At 48.7% G+C, this 18950-nt stretch overlaps 4 protein-coding genes across 4 annotated transcripts; 3 read left to right on the plus strand and 1 right to left on the minus strand.

The window, feature by feature from the left end:
- Window positions 1-1361: 1361 nt before the first annotated feature.
- On the minus strand, window positions 1362-2087 carry KVR01_000586 (uncharacterized protein; the record flags this gene model as incomplete). Its single annotated transcript, XM_044789955.1, has 1 exon — window positions 1362-2087. One exon carries the CDS (start codon window positions 2085-2087, stop codon window positions 1362-1364), a length of 726 nt encoding a protein of 241 aa, XP_044650535.1.
- A 6964-nt stretch (window positions 2088-9051) lies between these two features.
- On the plus strand, window positions 9052-10963 carry KVR01_000221 (uncharacterized protein). Its single transcript, XM_044789627.1, has one exon. The coding sequence runs from the start codon at window positions 9091-9093 to the stop codon at window positions 10867-10869; it is 1779 nt and encodes a 592-aa protein (XP_044650170.1). The 5' UTR covers window positions 9052-9090; the 3' UTR covers window positions 10870-10963.
- A 619-nt stretch (window positions 10964-11582) lies between these two features.
- KVR01_000282 (uncharacterized protein) lies at window positions 11583-15045 on the plus strand (the record flags this gene model as incomplete). The annotated part of the gene is made up of 6 exons (XM_044788355.1): window positions 11583-12088; window positions 12139-12344; window positions 12398-12914; window positions 12978-13299; window positions 13378-13977; window positions 15025-15045. The coding sequence occupies 6 exons, from the start codon at window positions 11583-11585 to the stop codon at window positions 15043-15045; spliced, it is 2172 nt and encodes a 723-aa protein (XP_044650231.1).
- A 2550-nt stretch (window positions 15046-17595) lies between these two features.
- KVR01_000169 (uncharacterized protein) lies at window positions 17596-18923 on the plus strand. The gene is made up of 2 exons (XM_044785901.1): window positions 17596-18035; window positions 18101-18923. The coding sequence occupies exons 1-2, from the start codon at window positions 18003-18005 to the stop codon at window positions 18713-18715; spliced, it is 648 nt and encodes a 215-aa protein (XP_044650118.1). The 5' UTR covers window positions 17596-18002; the 3' UTR covers window positions 18716-18923.
- Window positions 18924-18950: the final 27 nt, after the last annotated feature.

An 18950-nucleotide genomic window follows, 5' to 3' on the forward strand; every position in this document is an offset into this window, starting at 1 on the left:
CGGATTACTCGTGGTCCGAGGACCATGCTTAGAAGGCACCCAGACTAACTATAGAGACAGTGAAAACTTAAAGTAAAAAAAGCATTAAAAGTTGTATATAATATAAATGAGAAGTAAGGAACTCATGATCTACTAGCCACCTAGGCCTTACTAAGATGGGAGAAACTTTTTCTTTGTAAGCAGCTTTATATACCCCTTGTCCAAATTGTTCCTCAACGAACAGCCCACCAGCTACCTCGGCCCCACGCCGAGACAAAGAAAATTCTTTCGTAGTATAGTGGTTAGTATGCAAGCTTGTCATCGCCATCCTGGAAGCAGCAACGCTTGAGACCCGGGTTCAATTCCCGGCGAGAGAGAATTTGCATTACAATCTTTTTTGGGAGTTTTTGCCCGTCTTGACTTTTTAAGATTTGATCAGTGCGGGCGTGCGGGCGGGCGTGCGTGCAGGCGAGAACAAACGCACTGATCTTTTTTGTGGCGACAGGACCTCTATCATTATGTAATATACAAACCCTCTAAAATCCACGAACAGGGCAGCCATGTGCCGTACCCCTCAATGGGAAAGTGCCCCCCCCTACGGGATCTCAGCGCTGAGATAGCCTCCTATAGAAGGCTCCCTTCCGCGACAGATAGTTTCCGAGGAGGTTGCCCTATTGTAGCATATTAAACTTTAGTGGTCTTTTCTGTTGAATGACATCTTTATTTAAATTTTTGAAAAAACATCCGCCATTACTACTTAGGTACCTAGGTGCATAGATGCCGCAGCCGGACGCCCGACTTCCCCCAGAGTGTAAAGCTCCAGATGTCTGCTTGATATTCATCCTAGACTTGGGTCTGAGAGCCATCATGAGTTTCACGCCGTCCGTCCATCACTGATGAATAGACTCCCGTCGTTGCCCTGTGCTCTATACTAGAACAGCAATCCCTAGCGGGGATTAAGCTTTCGGCTGCACGGAGTTTTGAGTGACGACACGCCTTGGCAAAATAACCTCCATGACGTCCCACCGGATTTTCAGTGCAGACATCTGGAGGCAGTACCTAGGTACTTAAGTGGTCATGCTGCTTTTCAATGTTTGGTTGGAGCACTGGAACACCCCGTCAACAGCCAGTCCAGAAAGCCAGCTGCTGCTCAAATTTTCTCTCAGGTTAAGGCCCACGGTCGGAACACTTTATTACACGGCGAGTGGAGAATTTTGCAATGGGCACAATCACTCTTGATTGAATTTTATGTACAAGAATCTGAATATCAACATCGCACCATATATACACTACACTCATCCCCTTTCACACTCTCACCACCGCGTCCCCATCATCATTAATACTTCCGAGCATTGTTCCCATGATTACCTCAAAGCAACAACTTAGTTGGCGTAGGGGTCAGGCAGGTTGGCAGCAGCGAAGCAAGAAGACTTCCTGGCAGAGCAGTCGGCCATGCTGGCAGTAGGGCCAGTGCGGCAGGCGTTGCTCTTCTCCTGGCAGCAGTCAGCAGCCAGGCTGGCACAGTAGGCCTGGTTGGCATCAGGGCCCTCCTGGCAGGTCTTGCGGACGGCAGCACACTGGGCGCCGTCGGTGTCGAGACGCTTGCCCAGGCCGTAGGGGTCGGGCAGGTTGGCAGCAGCGAAGCAAGAAGACTTCCTGGCAGAGCAGTCGGCCTGGTTGGCAGTGGGGCCAGTGCGGCAGGCGTTGCTCTTCTCCTGGCAGCAGTCGGCAGCCAGGCTGGCACAGTAGGCCTGGTTGGCATCAGGGCCCTCCTGGCAGGTGAGGCGGACGGCGGCACACTGGGCGCCGTCGGTGTCGAGACGCTTGCCCAGGCCGTAAGGGTCGGGGAGGTTGGCGTTGGCGTAGCAGGTGGACTTCTGGGAGGAGCACTCGGCCATGTTGGCAGTGGGGCCGGCGCGGCAGGCGTAGTCCTTGACGTCGCAACACTCGGCGGCCTGGCTGGCGCAGTAGGCCTGGTTGGCGTCGGGGCCCTGCTGGCAGGTCTTGCGAACGGCAGAGCAGTCGGTGACGGTCTCGAGGATGGGGGAAGCAAAGCCCTGGGCAATGAGAGCCGAGACGGCGATGATGGTGGCCTTGGAGAAGTACATCTTGAATTTGTTGTTGAGGGATTGGGTGTTGAGGTAGTGGTGAGTGTGTTGATAGTTGATCAAGAGTGATTGGTGTGGTGAGTGATGCAGTAAGATATCCAGACCTCGAAAGACGAAGAACGTCTACGATATATATAATCATTGATGTGCTGCGAGGCGAGTCCTTCGTTCTTGGCCCCTGAGATCGTGAGCTCGGAAGTCGGTCTACTCGGCCACACACATCACCAGGTGTGGGTATCATGTTTGTGGGGAACGCCGTCAACTTGTTGTGGTTCCCAGTTCGTATTTCGAGGGGCAGGTACCACCGGGGTGGCGATCGGCACCAGTTCGTCCAAGCCCCCATGCCCACCTCTCCTTTTAGATCAACTAAGCTTAAGTCTGCCTTAACTGTGATGTCAAGCCTAATACTAAGTATATCCATCCTCGCAGCGGGGTATTTGAAATTGCCAAAAACTCATGCGAAACATGTGACACCACAGGACTGTGGGCGGCTTCAACCCTGGCGGTGTTGCTGCTGTTTTGTTGAGAAATTTCTCTACACAACTTGAAGTCGACAGTATGCAAACACTGGAACAGGATGTTGATGTCTGCACGCACCGCTACGGTCCTGGCTGTGCCTGCTAGGGCTATCCGGCCCTCTGCACGAGACTGCGCGAGATCTCGGCATTACCCCGTGGCGGGTGTGGGTATCAGTTGTCTTTACAGCGGAGCTCATTGGCACCGATCACCGCGCTACCTAGGTACAGACAAAGCGGCAATCCCGGTCACCTCATCCCCACAAGGCGAAGTGCGTTGGCCGATCAGTCCTTCAGGCGATCCCGACTGCCAGTCAAGAGTAGGCCCAGGTAACGGGGTGTCCAGAGCTCCTCTGGAGCTTTTCCGTTGTCCCCAGCTTGGGCCACAGACCTGGCGGCTGGCTGGTCCGCGAATGGGCGATCTCGTATTTGGCTGCAGAATGTGGGAGAAGGCGGCCTGCTCAATGTTAGTGCTGATGATCTTAGTCACGCAGCCAGGTCGGAGTTCGGACGGGAACGTTAGAAGAAACCCGGGGTCCCAAGGGGACAAGGGTTCTTCACTATTGATTGAGCTACTGTGCTACGTCACGACGTAACGTCCAACCAGGACTGAGCCGTTGAGGCTAGTTTAGTCTAGTAGTATGGTCAATCGGCAGTTTTGCGAGCCTTTGTGTCGATAGGGTCCGAGTACGGAGTGCCTGCCTACCCAAGCTAGACTGAGTGCCCAAGGTATCCAGTGTCCACGGCCTCAGGGCGTCGGGTTGTTGACTCCGTCTCCCTTCGGATACAGGAAGCCTGTGGGTTATAAAAATAGAACCATCGCAGAACCCACGGTCTCCATTGTCCCCCCTAAAGAGGACCCTGACCTGCGATCTTCGACGACTTGGGACCAGGTGATCCACCTGCGCTCATTGAGCCCTCGGCACTCTGCTCCGCGTTGCAACAGATTGACATGCCGCATGCCTGACTCGTTCCCAGCCGCTCATCATCTACAGAACAACGACCTTACCCTGACATTACCCATCGAAAATCCTCAAGCCTGCCCAATGGGTCGATACGATATGTCTGGCTTCATATCCTCGAGCACCTGAATCAGAAAAAAACTGCCTCCAAGATAACGTTGCATGTAGTCGAAGCGTCTGCTGACCCAACAACGAAGATGAACTGTCTATCACTATGAATGCGGTGTCAAGTGCTAAAAACGAGGTCCACAAGTTCTGCAAATAGACTACACGGGAAGTGGGGGGTTTCTGTTTAGAGAAAGGCCCATGTTCAGTCTACTGTCCCTAGAGTCTACTTTCGCTTATCCATCCTTTATGATTGACACGACATGAAGACACATTGGGTCGGTATCAAAACCTGTACGCGAGAGCGCGTGCTGGAGAATATCGCATGTCTTTTGCCATATTACAATGCCATGAGTGAGCCACGTGAATGAATGAATAATTGTAGGGCCTGGTGCCCGATTGCAACGCTCAAGTGATCATGTGGCCCGTTTCCTCAGTACCAAAGAATTCTTAACGATGAACCTTGGTATAATGCTGGATATTTCATCATGGCTGATGTAAACGGCAGTATATGTCCCAAAGCTCCTTAGTCCCAACGCCGGGTAAGGAAGGTAGCAATCATGGGAGCTACCCAAAGCCGACCCTGACAAGCCTGACAGCTGACAGAGGCCAAGAACACGACTCGGGGTCTTATTAATGTGGCCCGACAAATACGCGCCCACGATATCTGGCTTTGACAAGATATTTATTACGAGGAGCGAACAATGACGTCGTCGCCGTGTGATTCGTGTCCTTCAACTCGAACTGCATGAGGTCACAGCCTACCTAGGCCATATATCTACGAATCCTTCCTTTCCAGAAGCGTTGAACTAGTGGTAGAGCGTGCGAATTAAGGAAAGGCTAGAGAGTTTTGACATTCCTCTCCCTAATAATTCTGGTTCGCCCCCCCCCCCCCCGACCCCTCGTTGCACAACAGCACAGCGATGATTCCGCTGGCCGCTTCAGGAGTACAATGATAGCAAGAGCGGATGAACATGGATGATTTAGAACAGAGTTTGACTTGAACTTCGCAATAATGTGTCCCATGTCTCAAGGCCGTGAAGCGGCGGGACGAGCACGTCCAGCCCTCCAGACTAGCTTCCCAAGGGTTGGTCTCGGATGCCAACGAGCAAATGGAAGACTAACGAACGGTGAATATCGTGTGCATCTTTTAACTTCGACAGATCGGTGGTATCGATCACGAGTGTCAGGGGAAAAATAAAAGAGAAACCGTGAGAGTGCATTCGAGGGGCTATGGTGTATGCTTGGTGGCCCCCCAAGAAGTCCCTAAGCCTTGAGCAGGGGTAAAGCCATCTCCTACAGCCTTACATGAGACTGGTCATTACGGCCGGAATAAGCATTCTGGGTCTCAAGGAGAGTAATTTCCAACTCCAAAGATCCATCCTGCTGTTTGGATTTGGTACCCCCGACCACGTGTTGCGTGGTTTCGGCACGTTGGTAGGGGAAGGGCGGAACTCATGCTGGATCCCCACAGCTTCTTGACACGCATCCAAATGGATTGTTGTTGGAGGAATGATCATCAGTATGGGGCAAGCTGAGTGGTGGAGTCGGACCAAAGTCTGCTGGGCCTAGTCAGGCACCTCTCCTTTTCTTCGCCGACAGAAATTGTGGTCCCATAGGTGGACGCCGAGAGAGAACCACACGTCTGCCGCAGAAGGTCGGGTCCGAAAACAGTCCACACTGGCAGCTACAGATTTTGCGTGCATCAATGATGTGCTCAGGTGCAGCCATGAAGATCAAAATATTATCGTCAAGCAAGCCTGTTGCAGGATGTATAAAGAGAAACTCAGGCTCTATCCCACTGTAGCAGTACCATCTACCTAGGTAGTCAACAGACCACACACATATGCCTTCTGCTTGCACGAATTTGGCTTCTCCTACATATTGAGTTTTGTTCCTCCTCCCATGGTCCACTGATTTATAGTACCTTGTTTCAGTCGTGTTGTTTCCATCGACAGCCATCCGTTCCACCGATTCGAGGTACTCGAATTTTGTGGTCTCGTGGCTTCTGTCACTTGCACGCGTCGCTCAACTCGCAGGTATGTGCAAGATTGCAGCATTGAAACACATGCATCTCAGGCTTCAGATTTCAAGCTCGCACTGTCTACCTCAAATGCACTCTCCTTTCCTGGAATAGTGCGCGCTGTTGTTGTTTACCAACATCGGATTATTAGCCCGCCGCCCTTGGGTCACGACAGACTCGCCAGCAACCTTGGCGACCTCGGGATGGGCGAAGCACATCAAGCGCTGGTTCTTCTTTGTCAAGGCGAACTCAACCATAAGCTTCCGTTGATGTTTCCATTGATTCCATCAGAATAACAAAATGAGGCTTGCTTCTATCTTGAGAGAGTGAGTACTCACATAAGAATTGATAAATACCTAGACAAGCATTGGGTGCGGCTTTGAAGTTGGCTCAAAGCTGTGATAAAGCTCTTGAGCATGCCTGAAAAGGTGACTGAATATCCAATGGGTAGCGGTGATACCTACGATGAAGGCACTGTGGACAAAGAATGCCTGCGTGGCAAAATGCTTAAACAGGCGCCGACCTCCATGGAGATGAAGAAGAGCGACCGGAAGGAAGAAAGACTCCGAGATTATGGTTTGAAAGTAGAACTTTTCACTTGACTTTCAATGCGATACCCAGGTATTCAGGCTCGGAAACTGACCTTTCCTCTCCATACGCTCAACTCGCCCGACACTGGGTTGGACTTGGCATGCGCGGCAACCTTGTCTGAAATGAGGTGCGAAGTGGTGTCCTTCCCCGCGTTATGCCCGGAGATTCCTACACTAAAAGTATTGGAGGGGTGCAGCACTGGGGCCTTGGTCATTTCTTGGTGACACCCTGTCAGCATGCGACCTGGGTATGTATTCAGATCCTCCGACAAGGATGAAATCAAGTCGACCGCTCAACATCACAGAGCCGTGCTTGTACTATTGCTGTGCGTGCTATAGTTGGTAAAGCATAAAAAGGCACCAATGGTCCGCGCCTTGCCATTGGGAAATGAAATCTGAGTTCCCAGCCTGGGCCGGTTCACTAGAGACGCCTCTCCGAATAGAAATTCCACCACTCAATGATCTTCCTTCTCCCTTGGCATGCTCATCACGTGTAGACACTGCTGCTCGCCGGTGTGCGCCAAGGAGCAATACATCGACATGTTGGCAGCGAGCAAATGAATCCACGGCTAAATGTCCAGGATGTGGTCGCCAAGCAGCAGAGACTACACATTCTTACCAACGTGAGGGGAAATCATCCATCGTGGCGGCGGTCCAGAGCTGACGGGATGAACTCATGACTTACCGACTTTCTGGCCGCGATGCATATAACTTGAACGAGGCTGCCCTGATTTGTTGAGCATAACACACCTCAGCACCCATCTTTCTCCAAGTGAAGCACCGCTTCGATCAGCCCCTCGCCCCCCTTCGGATCGGACAAGATGAAGATATCTCTCTTTCTTATCACGCTCCTTCCTCTTCTCGCCTCTGCCTCTCCCGTGGCTCAAGACGAGCACCAGCAGAGGGGCGTTGGTTACGGCGGCAAGGGAGGTAAGCTGGATTTTGATCTCGTCGGCTTCGCAAAGGACAACCCCATCGGATCCACCACCGGCGGTCAGGGCGGCACAACCACAGTCGTAGATACTTTTGAAGCTCTCCAGAGCGCTGTTGCTGGTAGCGCGAAGAAAATTGTCTATCTCAATGGCACGCTCACGAATCCTCCGGCACGTCTGAAGGTTGGCTCGAACACCTCTCTCCTCGGTTCGGGTCGTGGTGGTGAACTCATTGGCAACGGTATCGACGTTAGCGGCTCCGGTAAGCATCACTTTTCACCTTTCACGGATCCCCGTCTTTCATGTTTTGGAAAGTCCTAGAATACAACACTTGAGGACCCATAGCAGGACTAACTTCACCACTAGACAATGTCATTATCCGAAATCTTGGTATTCGCAAGGTCTTAAACGCAGATGCGCTTCAGATCGTCAACTCAACCCGCGTTTGGGTTGACCACAACGAGTTCGAGTCGAGTGGTCTAGACAATGGCCCTGACTATAATGATGGGCAGCTCGATATTGTCCGTGGCTCCAATTGGGTCACAGTGTCCTGGAATTACTTTCACGATCACTGGAAGGCAAGAAAACCCAATTCCTCCAACTGGAATGTCACTGACCCGTTTGCAGTCATCTTTGGTTGGAAATAGTGATGTGCTCCGGGACGTCGACACCTTCAAGCTACGCATCACCTACCACCACAACCGCTGGGAGCGTGAGGGTACTCGTGGCCCCGCCGGTCGCTTTGGTCGACAACACGTTTATAACAACTACTATAACGACTTTTACTTCCAGGCCATCCATTCCCGCTCCGATAACCACGTCCTCGTTGAGGGCAACGTCTTCCGCGGGAACACAAGCGAGGCTCTCAGCACTTACGGTCTTGTCATTCCCGAGGACAGCCCCAACACCTGCGTCTGCGGGGACGAAGAGCTGGACGGATTTGCCAACTTGGGTGCCAAAAATGACTTTGGAGACGCTGGTGTGAATATCACTAGGGTTGGAAATTTCACAAAGGCACCGTACAAGTATAACTTGACGCCTCTGAACAAAGTCATCGATGATGTTACCCGCGGTTCCGGCCTGGGCAAAATCTAGGATGAGATAGTCGCAGTTGTCGAGGTTTTGGACCACAGTATTATCATAACAGGAGTGACACCAAGATAACATTCTCAGTCACCATATTTGTGATAAAGGCTATATGAAGTCTGTGGATAATACCCTGTTTATTTTTTAATGGCGTGAATGATAATGACGGTACAGCGGCAGCGTAAGGCTCGGCATGTGAAATAACATGTGTCGTCTGTACGTAAAATCAATGCGTCATGGTCTCGAACTAGAAGTGACGTTTCCATAAAGTCTGTTCCTAATCTTCACACCAGCATCTTAGTATACGTAATACTATGTCAAAAGTAACTACCAGCCAAAGTGAGGACCATCCGTTCCAATGGAATGCAACAGTCAGTGTATCTCAAGCTGTTATTGCCTCAAGGACACAGACAGTTGTTGACGGCCTTGCAAACTATTCCTTGAAATTGTAAAGGAAGCCAGAACTCATGGTCAGATTCATGTCTCCATCCTTGAGCACCACTCGTCCGGCCGTTAGGTCGACTTCAGTGCTGTAGCCAAGCTACTTGACACAATCTTCCGATCATTACGATAATGGGCAGCGTATCAACAACAGCGGCCGGAAGGCTTGGCATCCGATTGAAAATGGAGCTTGCCCGTCACCGAAGGATAGCGTGGTGACACTGCATTAGCTGTATGCAAGATCGCTCAACTTGTTTTTCATTTCATAGCCGAGCTTGACAGTGCTACGTTGGCCAGTCTCCCCTCATGTGCCAGCCGTTCAGTTCAATGAGCTCTAGCAGAGTTGAGAATGCGTGTACATGATCTTCTCGTTGCATTGTCCGTATGGCCAGCGGCCATGTCTGGGCATCCTACCGAGGCCCAAAATGCACCAAGCATCAGCCTGATACCGTCTTTGTTTCCCCTTGAGCAATATGCAGACTCTGTAGCGCTCTTCCCTATGCCGCCCTGCGGCACCTTTGGGCTTGAAGAGGCGAGCATCGACCAGATGCAAGCTGCTATGGCCAACGGCAGCCTCACATCCCAACAGCTGGTGGCCTGCTACATGATTCGCACATATCAAACAAACTCCTACATAAAATCACTCCTGCAGTTTAATCCAGACGCACTTGCTATCGCCGCCCAGATGGACGACGAGCGGGCAGCCGGACGAGTCCGGGGCCCGCTGCACGGAATCCCTTTCACGGTCAAGGATAACATCGCAACAAAGGACAACCTCGAGACCACAGCGGGAAGCTGGGCTTTACTCGGTAGTACCGTGCCCCGAGATGCCTTTGTGGTCAAGAGACTACGCGATGCGGGCGCCGTGCTGCTCGGGAAGGCCACGCTGAGTGAATGGGCGGACATGAGGAGCAATAGGTACTCGGAGGGTTACTCAGCGCGAGGTGGGCAATCCAGGAGCGCCTACAACCTTACTTTGAACCCAGGCGGAAGTAGTTCCGGCAGCGCGGCCGGGGTCGCTGCAAACGCAGTCGCATTTTCTCTTGGGACGGAGACGGATGGAAGCGTCATCAATCCGGCAGAGAGGAACGCCATTGTTGGAATCAAACCCACTGTCGGTGTTACTTCGAGGAGCGGCGTGGTCCCTGAGTGTGAGCACCAGGACACGGTGGGAACATTTGGCCGTACCGTTCGAGACGCTACTTATGCATTGGACGCGATATACGGCGTCGACCAACGGGACAACTACACTTTTCCCCAACATGGAAATACGCCAGAAAATGGTTATGCACAGTTCATTTCCGATAAGAGCAGTCTCGAAGGCGCAATTTTTGGCCTACCTTGGAAAAGCTTCTGGGTATATGCTGACGTCGAGCAGCAAGAGATTCTTGTCTCCATCTTGAGGTTGATAGAGTCGTCCGGAGCCACCATTGTGAACGAGACGGAGATCCTGGACTTCGAGACACTTGTGAGCAAAGATGGTTGGGACTGGGACTGGGGAACAACCAGAGGTCGTTCCAACGAAAGCGAATACACAGTGGTGGCGGTCGACTTCTACAACAACATAAAGTCATACCTTTCTGAGCTGGGAAACACCAATATGAAAAGCTTGGAAGACATTGTCAAGTTCAACTACGAAAACGATGGTAGCGAAGGCGGCTATGCCTACCCTGACGAAGGAGGCATTCCCGCGTTCGCGTCAGGCCAGGACGGATTCCTGGCGTCCCTAGCTACCGGCGGTATCAGGAATGAAACTTACTGGCAAGCCCTTTCCTTTTGCCAAGGGAAGACCCGGGATGGAATTGACTGGGCATTAAAGGGCGGCGATCAAGAACTCCCTGAAGGAAAGGCAAAACTCAATGGGCTCCTCGTACCGCCAGACGTGGGGCAAACGTATCAGATCGCGGCGCAAGCAGGGTACCCAATGATAACGATTCCAGCAGGTGTACACTCGAGTGACGGAATGCCATTTGGGCTCGCGATCATGCAAACTGCGTGGGCGGAGGTGGAGCTAGTAAGGTGGGCGAGTGCTATCGAAGACTTGCAGCTCACATCGGACGAATGGCTCTTCAAGAGAACACTTCCTGAATGGAGATCATATCGTCGCAGAAACATACCAGTCCTGTGAGATTGATAGATTCAATCACACCAACAATCTTGCACTTGACTCAAAGTATCGTTCGGCTCTGCTTCTGAACAATACCTAGAGGTGCTTGCTCAGGCAGCATGGGGTGGTCATGACTGCACATGTGCTTCTGGACTATCTTATAGAAATAGTGAACCTTGAAAGACTGGCTCTCTGTGAGCCTCGATCAGTCTGACAAAGGGGTCAACCTCGCTCAGGTCATCTATGTGCCAAGCCGTGAAATTAGACCCCGAATGTGCCAGCTCGGCGACGGCTGCGGCCAACAACGGTAGGATGAATAAATAGATGCATCTCCGCATCAACACCACAGTCCTAGCCCGTGCAACCGGTGATGTGTGCCAAGACAGCGTCCGTCATCGCTCTCCCCCGCTTCAGCTCACTGTGCGCCAAGCCATTATACCCCGCGATTGCAGTTCATCGTGGTGCAACCGTTCCTGAATGAGGCAGCTGCGGGTGATCACGACACCGGACTATAGACGGCTATCGTCGAATCACAAAAGACTCAGGCCGAGAACGATAGCTGCCCTGCTTTTCGGCACCGTTTCTGCTGACGGAGTAGATCCTGACTCAGAATTCTAGGCTGCGGTTTGCAAATAAAAGATGCGGTGGACCAGCAACTGTAGTGGATGTGAGCATCGGCCCTCCTGTTCTGAATGACCGTATTCTGAGTTTGCTTGAACCCAATTGAGCTCTCAATGTTTCGTCTGTTAAATTTGTTCGCCCTTCTGGGCGGTCTGGCGTGTGCCTGCCAAAGAGACTGGGATGCGCTACACCGCCGCATACACCAGCACCAGGCCCATAACAAGCATGCCAAACGGGCAGAAGTAGAGTTCCCGCCTACTCTGACAGAGACTGAATCAGTTCTCGTAAATTCATTTGACCACAAGAGTCTGAGCGACTGGTCCTACTACTACACTCATGGCGACCACCTGGGCTCCCACAATAAGTCGATGGCGGAGTGGACAGCACAGAAGTGGAAAGATGCTGGTTTCGACTCCTGGCTGGCCGAGTACCCCATCTGGTACACCTACCCCGAACATTCGAGCTTGGCGCTTATCAGGGCAGATGGGACAACCCACAAGGCGAACTTGGTCGAAGATGTGTTGGCCGAGGACGATACAAGTAGCTATCCCAACTTGATCCCGGCCTACCATGCTATGAGTGGGAGTGGTAATGTCACCGCGGAATATGTTTACGTTGGGTGAGTTGTATGCAGATGGTGAACTTTGTGGCCGATTCTAATGCGCGTAGACGCGGTACTCGTGCTGACTTCCAGGTCTTGATTGACGCTGGGATCGACTTGAAAGACAAAATTGCAATGGCGAATTATGGCGGCATATACCGAGGCACCAAGGTAAAGAATGCCCAAGACAACGGGATGGCAGGCTGCATCATCTACACGGATCCACTTGACGATGGAGAGGTTACCGAGGAAAATGGTTATGAGGCGTATCCAAGTCCGTCATCCCCCTTCCGCGAAGCATGAGCTTTTGTCTGACAGGCCCACCAGATGGCCCGGCTAGGAACCCCTCTTCGATTCAGAGAGGCAGCGTCCGCTTCTCGTCCCTCTATTCTGGTGACCCGTCGACTGTCGGTTGGGCTTCCGCTCCTGACTCTCCTCGTGGGAATACCTCGCTCTACAACCCATCTATACCATCCATACCAATTAGCATGAAAGATGCGCTTCCGCTCCTTGCGAGCCTTCAAGGGCACGGTGTCACCGCCAAAGAAGCCAACCGAAGCGGTTGGATAGGCGGTTTCGGTAATATCACTTATGACTCTGGACCTGCTCCCGGCGCGCTCGTCAATATAGACCATCTGATGCACGAGTCGATTGAGCCTGTCTGGGACGCCATCGGTGTTATCAACGGAACAAGCCCGAACGAGGTCGTGGTTGTTGGGAACCACAGAGACGCGTGGGTGATCGGCGGCGCAGCAGACCCAAATTCAGGCAGCGCTGTGCTCATCGAGCTAGCCAATGCATTTGGAAAGCTGCTTGAGAAGGGATGGAAACCGCGAAGGACTATGTATGTGGCGATGCCCGGCTGCTATCTATGTGCACACACAATTTCGATGCTAACATAAAGCAGCATTCTTGGTTCATGGGACGCCGAAGAGTTCGGCCTCCAGGGCTCAACCGAATGGGTTGAGTCTCATCTTCCCTGGCTGCAGACCACTGCAGTGGCCTATCTCAACCTTGACGTTGCAGTCTCGGGCCCGAGACCTGCCTTCTCTGGCTCTGGTGAGATTCAGACCTTTGTAGTTGAACAGATGAAGAAGATCATCTTCCCTCAAGACTGGGGAAACTTCCCCACGCTGTACGATATGTGGTACAATGTAACAGAGGGCGAGATCTCTCCGCTTGGTAGTGGCTCTGATTATGCCAGCTTCTACCAAAACGGAATTGGCTGTGTAAGTATTTCATCGCCCTGATTCTCTACCTGAACTCGACTTTTCATGACTCCAAGGACGGCCCTAACACGAGTGCAGATCGATATCGGCAGCGACGGCGGGAAGACGGACCCCGTCTACCACTATCACTCCAACTACGACTCCTATGCTTGGATGTCTAAATTCGGCGACCCAGGTTTCAAGCTGCACACAGCAATCGGCCAATGGATGACCCTGATACTCTACCACATAGCTGACGACCCCCTGATCCCGTGGGACCTCCCCAACGCCGCCAGCGTCCTCTCGGCATACCTCGACGAGCTGACCGAGACCGTCGCGGAATCCGACCTGCCCGGGCTCGACATCTCGCCCATCGCGGACGCCGTCGCGCAGTTCACGGAGCAGGCGGAGAACATCGACAAGGTGGCGCAGACGGCGGTGTCCTTTGATGACGGCGTGATACTCGAGGTGGTCAACTCCAAGTTCAGGGATTTCTCACGCGGGTTCGCGAGCGCGGGAGGGTTGCCCGGGCGTGAGACGTTCAAGAATGTAATTTCTGCGCCGGGAATCGATAATGGGTATGGTGCGGACGTGTTTCCTGCTGTTACAGATAACATCAACGCGGTCAATGAAGAGGCTGCTGTCGAGTGGATTGGCAAGACGGCCAGAGCGGTGTTGAGGGCCGCGGAGATCTTGAGGGTTGGCAGTTAGATGGGTGATTAAACAGGATATCTTAATGAGATCATCAGAGTACACTTGTCAATTTAAATTACTCACTCTAAACCTCTTACTATTAAGCATAGAGTAGTATGTTAATTAGTTACTAATAAAGTACCTTTAAATGTTATAACTAATAATAAGTCTTTTTTATATAAATTAAATAATTATTATAACTAATATAAAGTTTAATATTAAAAGTTATTTAATATATTATAAAGTAATAAACCACACCTTAAAGTAGAAATAAATATTAATTAATATAGTATGTCTATAAAAGAAGAATATATAGGTAGTTAGGAAGGCTAATAGTTATTTACCTAAGGGGTAGGCCTTCCTTACCCCCTTACACCCTTAGTATAAAAGGTGTTAAAAACCTATAATAGTTAATAGGTACTTATAGTATATAGTAAAAGAATGAATTCTTAGAGCTTTAATATTAGTAGAATAGGTAGGGAAGTACTCTTTTTAAGTATAGTAGAGTTTTATATATTAAAACTAGGTTAAAAATTAGCTTAAAGTTAGCTTAATTTAATTTTAATATATATTAAATGTTTATTTAATATATAAAAGTTACTATCTTTAATAGTACAATAGTTAGAATTTTCCTAATTAAATTAAAGGCTATTAATTTAACTTTAAGGGTTATTATAATTTTTTTTATTTAATTATGTTTTTATTTTTAATTTTAGTTATAGGTAGTTTTATAAAGGGAGCTATAGGTAGTTTTATAAAATATATTAATTTAATTAGTTAATAAGGATTGGTTGGAATTATTAATTAAGGTGATTTAATAAACGTTATTTATAGTAAGAGGGTAAATTAATTTAAAGGGGTTAATTAGTAAGGAGAGGGTTAGTAGGTAATATTAGTTAGTAAAGAAGTAAGGCTTTTAATAAAAGAGAGTACTAATCTTAAAATAAAATATATATATTATAGGTAATTAATATAGGGATTATTATTAAAAAGTAATTATTATTATTATATTATAGTTATTATTTAATAAGTACTTATAGTATATAGTAAAAGAATGAATTTTTAAAGCTTTAATATTAGTGGAATAAGTGGGGAAGTGCTTTTTTTAAGTATAGTGGAGCCTTTTATACTAAAACTAGGCTGAAAATTAGCTTAAAGTTAGCCTAGTTTAATTTTAATATATATTAATAGTTAAAACCTTATAATATTTATACCTACCTATTTTTATTTTTAAAATTTTAATAGAATTTCTTTTTATATAAAAATAATATTTTTAAAATTATAATTTAATTATAAAAAAATAAAGAATTAAACTTTTAAAAAGGATTTATAATATTAAAAATATTATAAAGAAATAAATTATAATAACTTTAATTTTAAAAGTATTTTTATAAATATTATTTATATAAAAATAATAATTTTAAAAATATTTTAATACTTTTACTTTTTAATAATATAATTTATTTAAATAAATATATTAATTTTAAAAAACCTTTAATTAAAAAAATTAAAATTTTAAACTTTAACCTTAAAATTTTAAAAATATTTTATTATTAATCTTTATAAAATAAAAATTTTAAAGATATTTAATTTTTCTTTATATAAAATCTAATAAAGGAAATATACTTAATTAAAAAGTAGGGTTTTATAAAGAAAAGTAATAAAAATAAATAGGTGTAGGTATTACAAGGTTTTAACCGTTATAGGTTTTTAGCACCCACTCCACCAAGAGTGAGTAAGTGGAAGCCGAGGCCCACAGGTAATCCGCTAGTTCTATGTATGCACCGCTATTAAAACGGTACTCCTTAACCTTATCTATACATTCCTTAGCCTCATCTATTCGTTCCTTAGCCTCATCTATACATCATAAGGCTAAGGCCACATATATGTATTATAATCTTACTACTTTTATTAATACTACATGTTATTTAAATGCTGGGCCTTGAGTGTTTGCTATAATATGAAAGCGCTATGTGTCCTGAGACCTATGTAGAATAGAAGCGAAACTAGTGGCAGTTAACGCCTATAACCTCTCCTGTCCAAATAATAATGGCTGGAAGGAAAGGCCAACGCCTTGTCAATATTTGTGCCGCACCAGTAGTTGAACATAATTCTCAGGCGGGTCACGTGGTCCTGGGGGCGCCGAGCTACTCCTCCAGGTTCGGGACCGGCATCAGCGTCGAGACCAGGTCCGTCGTGGGAACCTGGACGTCGCGGTCGACACCGGCCGCGGTCTGCTGGTGCGCCGTGGTCCCGTCGGCAGCGGTCGTCGGTGACGGGTGGGTCAAGACCGGGACACGGTGGAGGACCGATTCGCTCGGTAGCGCCCGCGAGGGGGCCGAGATCGCCGGCACCGTGCCGCCCCCCACCGGCCTGGAATTGCCTGGTCTCCCCGATCGGCCCATCGTGCGGCGGTCGCGCTGCTGCGGTACAGTGGAGCTGCTAAAAAAAAACACGCCAATCTCGAAAATACCTATATAAAACCCACTAAATTAATAATTTTAAATTAGTTATACTCATTTAATTAAAATTATAACTATTATATAACATTCTTTATTAAATTCTTTATAATTTAAATTATATTATATATTTATTTTAAAATTATAATTATATAATTAAAAATATTTATAATTTTTCTAATAATTAATATCTTTATATTTATTTTTATAAAAAGAATATAATAATAATAAAGCTTTTAAATTTTACTTAGAAATATAGAATTTTAAATTATATTTAATTTATTTAAGAAAGAAAGAAAGAGAGGGAGGAAATTCTTAATAGTTCTAAGTTTTAATACTAGAAGAGCTTAAGGCCTTAGAGGCTATAGGTAGCCTATACACCTAGTCGCCCACCTCGGCCCCTAGCCCGATATAACTATAATACTTATAATAATATAATAGAGTGGCAATATATATTTTACAAACATTTTTTAAGATTAGTGTTTTTTTTATAGACCTACTGTATAACCCCGCTAATAGGGTTGAATAGTGTGAGCGCCGCCGTGAGTACTAAATATATTAGTGTAAGAAAAACGTGGCCCCTTAGACCTATAAATTCGGAGGCGACCGTCCTGCTTTCAAGCCTGTGGATTTGAGCAATACAACGTAGAGCGGGATGGGATCTCCTCAGTGAATTTATCTCTTGCCTTTTACTATATAATGTAGAGCAAGCAAGGGGCTGTGGTGTGTACACCTAGCAGTGAGCAAGGTTAACATGAATAAGGTGAAGGGTAAAAAGAATAAAATATATTGCAAGGTTAGCTCCATCTGGTTTAATTCTACTATATAAGAAGAAATATATCTTAGCTAATAAAATACATTTAACAGGGAACGGATTACTTCATCCCGACTTCGGAACAATAAGCATCAAGCCATGTGTGTTGGCAGGGGCGGTGTGAAATGCACCAGGTGCGTGCAGTCAGGGGGCATATCTAAAATGTTGATGAAGAGACCGCTGGAGCCACACTGGCTAAGGACGGCAGCCGAGCAAAACGAATCGAAGTCCTCCCAGTACCCCACCCCCACGCCGACCCCCACTCCATCAGCCGCATCCCCTGACTAGCCGTTTCTCCCCGAACAAGCCGCCACAGAAGTCGGAACGTCGTCGATATCTTCCTACCATACCCGTCCTTGCCGCCTTGCATGTTGGCCGCACCAGGTCACAGTGCCAATGCTCCAGGGCTGCCAGGCTGCCAGGCTACGGAACACTCCAATCGCGGGAGCCCCGAATGGGCTAAGCGGCTGCCACTGCCGTCTTGGCATATGCACGATGCCGCTGCGGTACTCGCCTTGGGGAGCATCAATTGATGTCGCCGGCAAGAATGTCTGTGCCAAGCAGCAGTCGGTGGTGTTTCAGACCCAGCCCGTCCTAGTGCGCTTCGTCGAGCACGTGAATGTGAAACAACTTGAACGTCTCTCGTTCTTCACAACTTCTTCATCATTCTTATTGTCGCCGCCCAACACCACCGATCTCAGCCACGACCCCAACAACTCGATGGCAAGCTGGCCTGATCATCGAACCCCGTCGCCGTCATGATGCTGTGCCAGAACAGACAAGAGGATGTCGTGAGTGTGCCCTTCGGCTCTCGTGCCGCACACGAGACATGCGGTGTCGACTAACAGACACGTAGTCATTTCTTCAGGGAGCTTCGCCTGGCCTCCCATCGCAGTGCTTCTTCGACACAGTGCTAGCGCCACTACCGACCTGGGTCCTCATCGTCGCCCTGGCGGCATTGGGGCTAATTCGCACCAGAGTGCCGCCTACCGAGGTCCTACACTCCAATGTTCGCAGACGCTGGGTGCGCAGCGGCACCGTAGGCCTCTACTACTTCTGCATCTTCGCTATCGCCCTAATGGAGTCTATCGAGATTGGCCGCCTGGCTAAGGCAGACATGGGCGTGGGCCTCCTGCCCTTCGTCTACGTCGCGTGCGCATTGTGTGTGGTCATGTGCGCCATGGACTTCCGGATCGCTGCTGCGCTTGGGTGGAACCGTGGCTGGTGGCAGGAAGGCGTGGCCTTGTTCGGTGCCATTAGCGGCATCGTCTCGACGATGAAAACCATAGCGGTCGAGGCGCTGGACGCGGGCCCGCGTTTAAACACGGCGTACCCAGTCAGCGACCAGTACACGGACCTTCTTGTACTGGCAGTGCTCTATTTCGTCCTCTTACTGGTCGTGGTGGTCATGAAGTACCTAGTCAGGCCTACACCCGCTGCCCCCGGGCCTGCGACTACGGTGAAGGCCTAAGGCATCTGGCAGACAGGGGTGCCTTAGCCGTCACCACCCACGCCTATTAAATATTCGCGAAGGCTAGTATAATGATTAATATGACTGGCCTGTGGGAGCTGGAACTACTAGCTGCGCGCCCGCCGGCATACTAGGCATACTTAAGTAGCGAACCGTCGACCATTTTTTCACATATATTGGAAATGCAGGCCCGCCCAATTTTCTTCCGCTTTTTCTTTTTTTTGCCCTGCGACCC

This window comes from Diaporthe batatas, assembly GCF_019321695.1.
Source record: "Diaporthe batatas strain CRI 302-4 chromosome Unknown Contig00001, whole genome shotgun sequence".
Classification (NCBI taxonomy): Eukaryota; Fungi; Ascomycota; class Sordariomycetes; order Diaporthales; family Diaporthaceae; genus Diaporthe; species Diaporthe batatas.

Bases quoted from the DNA above. Each gene is read 5' to 3' on its own strand.
- KVR01_000221 (XM_044789627.1), top strand. From the start codon at position 9,091: ATGCGTGTACATGATCTTCTCGTTGCATTGTCCGTATGGCCAGCGGCC.
- KVR01_000169 (XM_044785901.1), top strand. From the start codon at position 18,003: ATGATGCTGTGCCAGAACAGACAAGAGGATGTC. The intron at 18,036-18,100 runs GTGAGTGTGCCC...ACAGACACGTAG, and splicing joins AGAACAGACAAGAGGATGTC to TCATTTCTTCAGGGAGCTTC.